We start from the raw sequence: 8,291 nt of genomic DNA on the forward strand, positions 1-8,291 counted from the left end.
GCTTGCTTAAGTATGCCTGAACGGTAGTTGTTTGAAAAAGCTGGCTGGTATGAAAACAGCATTTTTGTTAGAATTTTGCTTTATGAGAACTAAAAAAATCATGACTATGTCCAAACTAGAGCGTTCAACCCTAAATCATGTTCCAAAACACTTTTAATGGCTGAACATAATTAGTAAAATATTGTGAGTGCGCTATTTATACCATGATTTTTTAAAACTGGGTCACTAAACTTAAGTATTTGGTACCTTAATTAAGTCAGGGCTTTAGGACCCTGCCCACTACAACATTCAGCGAGAGATTTTGCATCGGTTTCTCTCTCCCTCGGCTACACCCACCCCAACACACCCTATAAATGTAGTTCGATTGGTGCTTGTTGTCCTCATTTCAACGCGCAAACCGCAGACATGGTTGATGCTAACAGTCAGTTGTCAGTCATTATCGATCCAACAAGAACGTAAACAAATTGAGTTTTGGTGATTTTTTTCCATTTTTGCCGCAAATTGCCCGCTAAACATCAGGTATTTATAGTATTCAAACATTTTATGAGCTATGCCTTACGGAATCAATGTACTTTTCATTAGATTATCTGCTTTGGCCGACTCTTTCGACAAACCGAGTGTTTGGATCGCAACCGGCTGACTTCTCGCTCGAAAATGAATAATTCGTCCCGCAGGAACTTCAATTTCAATTCCAACACAAACAACTACAACAATAATGATTCTGGATCCGGGCCCGACTTTCCAAACATCCCATACTACATGATGGCGCAAAGTTTGAATCTGGGTGGCGGCGGCGGAGGCGGCAACAATGACGATTTCTCCGACACTCAATCATCAAACTTTAACTACAACCGCAATCAATACAATTTTTCCAGAAACAGCTCGCAATCGTCAAACAGCTATTCCTCGAGGTCTTATGGATACGGAGGGGGGCGGCAGAATCAGGACTCGTTCCAATACAGCGCCTCCATGTCATCGGACATGAGTTCAAACGTCCCATTCACCTATGCCGATAATGCGGATAACAACAGGCGCAAGAATCGCGGACAGCAACCGTGGGTCAAGCGGGATTCCCTGAAGCGCCCTGCTCCGTATGCCGGTGCCCGTGGTATGAATCTCATGCAGAAAATGGGCTGGAATCCGGGACAGGGTCTCGGTCGACACGAGAATGGCGAGCTGGAACCGCAGTTTCCCGACATCAAAATGGATAAGCGAGGCTTGGATGCTGGCAAGATGCTTAATGTGCCAGTCACCGTGAAAGCGGACGGAGGGAGCAAAATCCAAATGGCCACCATCAAGCTGATAACGGAGGGCAAGAACCCGCTTTCGATATTGGAGGAGTACTGCAGCAAGCGGAAGTTGGGTGCTCCGAAGTATACTGCCGTGGTCGATGAGGGTCCCGTCCATGCCAAGAACTACGTGTTCAAAGTGACCGTGGACGGAGTGGATTATACGGCCGACAAGGGCAACAATGTGAAGAAAACGGCCCGGTTGGAGGCGGCCAGGAAGTGTTTGAACGAGTTGGGAGTTTTCATGAAGGAATAGAGGGTGATGCAATGCTATAAGCATTTACATTGAAGCTTTGAATTTTATGTTTGATCCACATCTAATTTGTATCAAATTGATTGATATGTCTGCACTACTACTCGGTATTCTATAAATTTATAACAATAAACAATGAATAATATGAAAGAGTAGATTTAAGTATTGTACCTTATTAAATATGCCTTACTTACTTGGTGGGAATTGCTCATCAAACCTTGCGGTTCGCCTAGTGTTGCGCTTTACTAGTTTACCAAAATAACTATGAATTAAATAAAAAAATCAGGTATATTTTGGCAATACATTGTTATGTTCAAAGTGTAGGCTCATTTTAACCCGTCCCTACACTTTTAGAAAATGATCGGTTTTCCTATAATTTTATTTACGAACAAATCTAACTTTGTTCACGGATTGTTCAATAATATCAGAAGTACCAACACGGAGACGGGATTCAACTCAATTTTGGGTTGCTGACAGGGAAGGGTGGTTTGCTTTTGCTTCTGCAAACCTGGAGCGTCTGTACTCCATGTTAGGAGCGGCTCACAACAGCGTCTGTTCCCCATGTCAGAGGCGGCTGATCATCGTCCGAGTACCAGAGAAGGACTCTAAGCTAAACTGTGCACTATGACCCTACGAACATTTAGGGGAATGGTCCTCCGGAAATCTAGGGAGTTGGTGAAGCAACAAATAATCAACGATAGAATACGAACCGGGCCAATCGGCGAAGAACACAGCGACGTAAAGGGACTAGCGATTGGAAGCTCGGTACGTGAATCTGTTCATCGGGAGCACACGCATACTCGCCGATGTGCTGAAGGACCGCGGATTAGGCATCGTAGTGTAGCAGGAAGAGTGTTGGAAGGGATCAATGGTACGAACGTTTAAAGGTAACCATACCATCTACCAGAGCTGCGGCAACACACGAGCTGGGAACAGCTTTTATATGCAGAGGTGCGTGATCGGGTGATGGCCAACCAATGAGAGATGCCTGTTCTTAAACTTTAGCATAATAAACATGCACAGCCCTCAATCCGAAAACACTGATGATGATAAAGACGCCTTTTACGCGCAGCTCAAACGCTAGTACGACAGCTGCCCAAACCATGACGTCAAAATCATCATAGGAGATCTAAACGCTCAGGTTGGCCAGGAAGAGGAGTTCAAACCGACGATTGGAAAGTTCAGCACCCACCGGCTGACGAACAAAAACGGCTTACGACTAATTGATTTCGCCGCCTCCAAGAATATGGCCATTTGTAGCACCTACTTCCAGCACAGCCTTCCATACCGATACACCTGGAGATCACCACAGAAGACAAGTCACAAATCGACCACGTTCTGATTGATGTACGGCACTTCTGCGACATTATCGACGTTAGGACTTATCTTGGCGCTGACTCTGACGGGATATCTGGTGATGATTAAACCGTTAAACTGCGCCTAAAACTCTCCGTCGCTAACAACGTACGATACCGACGGCCGTCCCTGTATGACCTAGAGTGGCTCAAGCATACGCGCAGCACCTGGAGGGTGCATTACCGGAAGTCCAAAACGTTCACCCGTCCCACTCCGCAGAAAACTAAAGAACAGTCCCAAAATAACATAAAGTCAGTTTCGGGCTGACCACCCAGTAAATAACCCAAAATTACTACAAAAAACTACATACGGACGCGAAGCAACATAGAAACCTTAAAAGACGCTAACTAAATACATTCAAAATACATAGAGCTTTTTCCTCCGTGCATGGAGCAAACTAAATTTTATTGGGGGACAAAAATACATGGATTGCTCCAAAACTAGTTATAATCCTCAGTTTTTGCCTGATGCACAAATGCCTTCCAGACATATCGGCGTCCCAGCAGTGCAGCGCAACCAAGATATACTAATGTATTACCAGAACGTTGGCGGGATGAACTCATGTGTTGACGACTACCGCTTGGCTGTATCGGATACGTGCTACGATATCATCGTTCTAACCGAAACGTGGCTTGACTCTCGAACGCTGTCCAGTCAGGTGCTTGGGATCGATTATGAAGTGTTCCGTTGCGATCGAAATCCTAGCAATAGCAGAAAATCTACAGGAGGTGGAGTACTTGTGGCTGTTCGTCACGGTTTAAAAGCAAAGGCAGTTGAAAAGGATCTGTGGAGTTGCCTGGAACAAGTTTGGGTATCCGTCGAGCTAGGTGATCGTACCTTATTCTTGTGTGCCTTGTACATCGCGCCTGACCGAGTTCGCGATAACGAGCTAATACAAGCACATTGCGACTCAGTTTTTACTATAATGGAAACTGCTAATCCTGTTGACGACATCTTCATTCTGGGTGATTTCAATCTAGCTGGCATTTCGTGGAAACGCTCGGACAACGGCTTCCTCTATCCGGATCCTGTACGATCGTCACTGCATGCTTGCGCAGCTAATCTCCTCGATAATTACAGCACTGCCACGTTGGCACAAATCAACCATATCGTCAACGAAAACAATCGAAGTTTGGATCTTCGCTTCGTTTGCTTGCAAGATAAAGCTCCAATAATTGAGGCGGCACCTTGCGAGCTGGTGAAAGTAGTCCCTCATCATCCTCCGTTGATCATCACCGTTGATAATAACCACTTTCACGATTTTAACAACCGCCTCGCTTCCGTGTCGTACGATTACGCGAAAGCTGATCATCGTAGCATCGCAGATGTGTTAGCCACCATCCACTGGGAGAGCATTCTTGATCACAACGACATCGAAGTAGCTGCGCAAACTTTTGCACATGTATTGTCATACATCATTGACAGGCACGTTCCGAAAAGAGCACACCACTATGCCTCCCGACCTCCTTGGCAAACCAGTGAACTGCGGAAGTTGAAGTCGGTCAAGCGAGCGGCTCTAAGGAAGTTCACTAAGTACCGAACACCTTCATCGCGCTGTTACTATCTAAGGTCGAACTACGAGTATCAGCGAGTCAGTCGTCATTGTTTCCAGCAGTATCAGCGAAGCATTGAGCAGAAACTTAAACGCCATCCAAAGTCTTTCTGGAAATACGTGAATGAGCAGCGTAAGGAGTCTGGTCTTCCATCCTCGATGGAATGGAATGGTAGAACCGCAACGTGCCTCCAGGAGATATGCCAGTTGTTTTCTTCCAAATTTGCCAGCGTATTCAGCGACGTTCAAATAAGTAATGAACAAGTCATCCTAGCAGCCAACAATGCTCCTCTAAACGGACAAACGCTGGACAATTTCGATGTTGACCATAATGCCATTTCAAGGGCCGCATTGCAACTCAAGTCGTCGTATAACCCTGGACCAGATGGAATTCCGTCAGTAGTCCTCAAGAAGCATATCGACAGTCTGATTACTCCGTTGCACAGTTTATTTCGTCTATCACTTTCCACCGGAATCTTTCCGTCATGCTGGAAAGTAGCAAACATGTTTCCAGTGCATAAGAAAGGGAGAAAACGTGACGTAGATAATTATCGTGGCATCACATCTCTGAGCTCAGTTTCGAAGCTTTTCGAACTCGTTGTTATTGAATCATTGTTATCACACTGCAAACATCAGCTAGACAACGATCAACACGGCTTCATCACTGGTCGCTCGACCACTACTAATCTACTATGCTTCACATCGTACATAACTGATAGTATGGTCGATAGAGTCAAACTGATGCAATCTATACCGATCTGTCCGCTGCTTTCGACAAGTTGGACCACAACATCGCCATTGCAAAGCTCGACAGGTTCGGCATCTGCGGTAACTTCCTGCGCTGGTTCAGATCGTATCTCACCGATCGTCAGTTAAAAGTCGTGATAGGGGACTGCAGCTCCGACAGCTTTCATGCTACTTCCGGCATACCACAAGGAAGTCACCTGGGTCCAGTGATTTTCTTGCTTTATTTCAATGACGTTCATTACGTATTGAAAGCCCCTCGGTTATCTTACGCGGATGATCTGAAATTGTTCTTACGAATACGCTCAACTGCTGATTGTTTGTACCTGCAACAACAACTTGACTTGTTTGCAAGCTGGTGCTCTCTAAATGGTATGGTGGTGAATCCAACAAAGTGCTCCATCATAAAGTTTTCCAGGAAAAAGCGATCAATAGCGTTCCCTTATAGTTTGCTCGGGACGAATCTCGAACGTGTGGATCACATCAAGGACCTAGGTGTTTTCCTTGATTCACAGTTATCATTCAAACAACATATTTCGTACACGGTCAGCAAAGCTTCGACAACTCTCGGTTTCATCTTCAGAATCGCCAAGAATTTCTCAGATGTATACAGCCTGAAATCACTTTATTGCTCTCTTGTGCGCTCCACGCTGGAATACGGCGCTGCGGTTTGGAGCCCCGCTTACAACAATGGAGCGGAAAGGATCGAATCTGTCCAACGAAGATTTCTTCGATTCGCACTTCGCAAGTTACCGTGGAGAGATTCGTTTCGCCTGCCGAGCTACGAAAGTCGTTGTCAGCTAATAGACTTGGACCTTCTTCGCTGTAGAAGGGATGTCATAAGAGCTTTGACTATTGCGGATGTGTTGCAGGGACGCATCGACTGTGGAACTATTCTGGAACAAATTAATTTGAACGTCCGACCACGCTCGCTTCGCAACAACATCATGCTAAGACTGCCTCTATTTCGTACAAATTATGGACTTCACGCTGCTCTTTGTGGTCTACAGCGAGTTTTCAACAGAGTATCTTCATTGTTTGATTTCAACATTACCCGAGAGACGCTCCGTCGAAGATTTTCATTGTTTTTCGCTGAACGAAATAATTAGTCTAAGTGTTTAGTTTAAGTTTTATCGCCTGACTATATTTGTTTTTAAATTCATTCTTATTGTTTTTGACGTCACTGTACTTTGTTGTTAATGTTAGCATATACTTATATTTTAAGACATCATTGGGGCTACTACTTGCCTGTTGATGTAGTATAAACAAATAAACAAATAAACATGCTTTATTTTCACTATCGCTCTCTACATTGCCTAGGCCTAGTCTACTCTCTTTCCCACTAACTTCCCTCTAGCTATTTCTGTGTATGCGGATCAACTTCTCCTGCGGCGCGCACTCGATGCGCGAGATCTTCTGCTGCTCTTCTTCTCTTCAAGCTTCGAACTCCGACATTCGCTCCGGGGAGCTCACACCTCCACCTCTCACTCTCGGGTGAGTTCTATGCTAGTGCCGCCGAATTATGGGCTAGCAAAAAATGTTGTTGTGCCTCTATTGGGTCACATGGCCATGGACGACACTAACAAACAATTTGGCGATCGCGTCCTTCTCCGGCCACGTGTACCCCGGAAAGCTTTGAAGCCGTTGCGTGGGGTCAAAAACGGTCGAAGTGGATTGATGTAGTGTGACGGCTTTGCCTTATGCTGCCACGAACCTATTGCAACAAATTTCAACGCACACGTGTCGAGATTACAAATCTATCCTCTAATTTTATTTCGTTCTTCGCACATTTACCTTAATCAACACGGATCAACGCACAACACTTTCTGCAAAACTAATCTGCTTGCGCGTAATTGACTTTGCGCTTAACTAAAGGGAAACAATGTACATTAGCTAACACCTATTAAGGACACATGTTACTTTTACCTATTCAAACACACTACGGCACGGTAACAAGAAATAGACCGTTCTTGCCTCTTCCACGAAACGGAACAAAGTGAACGATTCGAGGCTGGAGTAATCCTCAGATACCGCAGTTTTTCAACATTGTCCCCAAACCGAGCATCAAAGGAATTTATCTCCAAAATTTCCCGAAGTCGTGCATCTCATTCCAACTGACTATTCAAACCATCTAGTCAGCTTGCTCGCTAAGCTTCGGGACAAGCGTGGAATGCCGAACAAGGAAAAGGTCAACGCATCCTGAATAGCATAGGCATATGGGTCACTGCCCGTGACCCAAGCGGTTTTTGGGTGGCGTCATGACGCTCGACAGGCTTGCAAAGCCATGCGCTTTCCTGGTAGCTGACCATAGGGAACTCAAGACACTCGTTTTAGGCGTGAGTAACTATGTCGTATATTCTCTATGAGAGCAATTGGCGGTGATCGAATTGGAGATTTAATTTAGAAAAACGAATGGACATGCAAAGTTTAATAAATTAACAAATATTGAATTAACAAATAACAAAATAACATGTAATATTTACAGTCTTAAATTTAACAAAGAATTTATAATAAATAATAAAGCGTACTTGCTACAAATGAAGGACGGGATAACGGAGGAAATATCTTCGTCAGTATGCTCGAGGAGGACTTGCAAGCACCTGGTGTCTTCGAACGTCGGATGCATAGGGCGATCTTTGGCGGTGTGCAGGAAAACGGTGTGTGGCGGTGAAGGATGAACCACCAGCTCGCACAACTACGGCGAACCCAGTATCCAGAAGGTGGCCAAAGCTAGGAGAATTCGATGGACAGGGCATGTTGCAAGAATGCTGGACAGGAACCCTGCAAAGATGGTGTTCGCGTCGGATCCGGTTGGTACAAGAAGGCGTGGAGCGCAGCGAGCTAGGTAGGCGAATCAAGTGCGCATCGATTGGGCAGATCCGAGGATGAAGAGATGCGGCCCCGAACCGAGTATTGTGGCGTGAAATTGTTGATTCAGTGTTATCTGTTTAGATGTTAACTGAATATATGAAAATAGTGTGTTTTGAAACGAATACCGTGCACCCTCGCTAATTTGAACGGCACGCATAACGAAAACACATGATATATTTATATTGTTTACTGTTTGCTCAGAGCGTTCGAAGAGAATGAATTAATC

General features: G+C 45.0%; 1 protein-coding gene across 1 annotated transcript; it reads left to right on the plus strand.

Moving 5' to 3' along the window:
• The first annotated feature begins 413 nt into the window (after positions 1–413).
• LOC110681314 (CAR1 transcription factor-like) lies at positions 414–1,795 on the plus strand. The gene is made up of 2 exons (XM_021857072.1): positions 414–519; positions 583–1,795. The coding sequence occupies exon 2, from the start codon at positions 655–657 to the stop codon at positions 1,543–1,545; it is 891 nt and encodes a 296-aa protein (XP_021712764.1). The 5' UTR covers positions 414–519; positions 583–654; the 3' UTR covers positions 1,546–1,795.
• The last annotated feature ends 6,496 nt before the right edge of the window (positions 1,796–8,291 follow it).

This window comes from Aedes aegypti, unplaced genomic scaffold (assembly GCF_002204515.2).
Source record: "Aedes aegypti strain LVP_AGWG unplaced genomic scaffold, AaegL5.0 Primary Assembly AGWG_AaegL5_hic_scaff_703_136_PBJ_arrow, whole genome shotgun sequence".
In the NCBI taxonomy this organism is placed as follows: domain Eukaryota; kingdom Metazoa; phylum Arthropoda; class Insecta; order Diptera; family Culicidae; genus Aedes; species Aedes aegypti.

Bases quoted from the DNA above. Each gene is read 5' to 3' on its own strand.
- LOC110681314 (XM_021857072.1), top strand. From the start codon at position 655: ATGAATAATTCGTCCCGCAGGAACTTCAATTTCAATTCCAACACAAAC.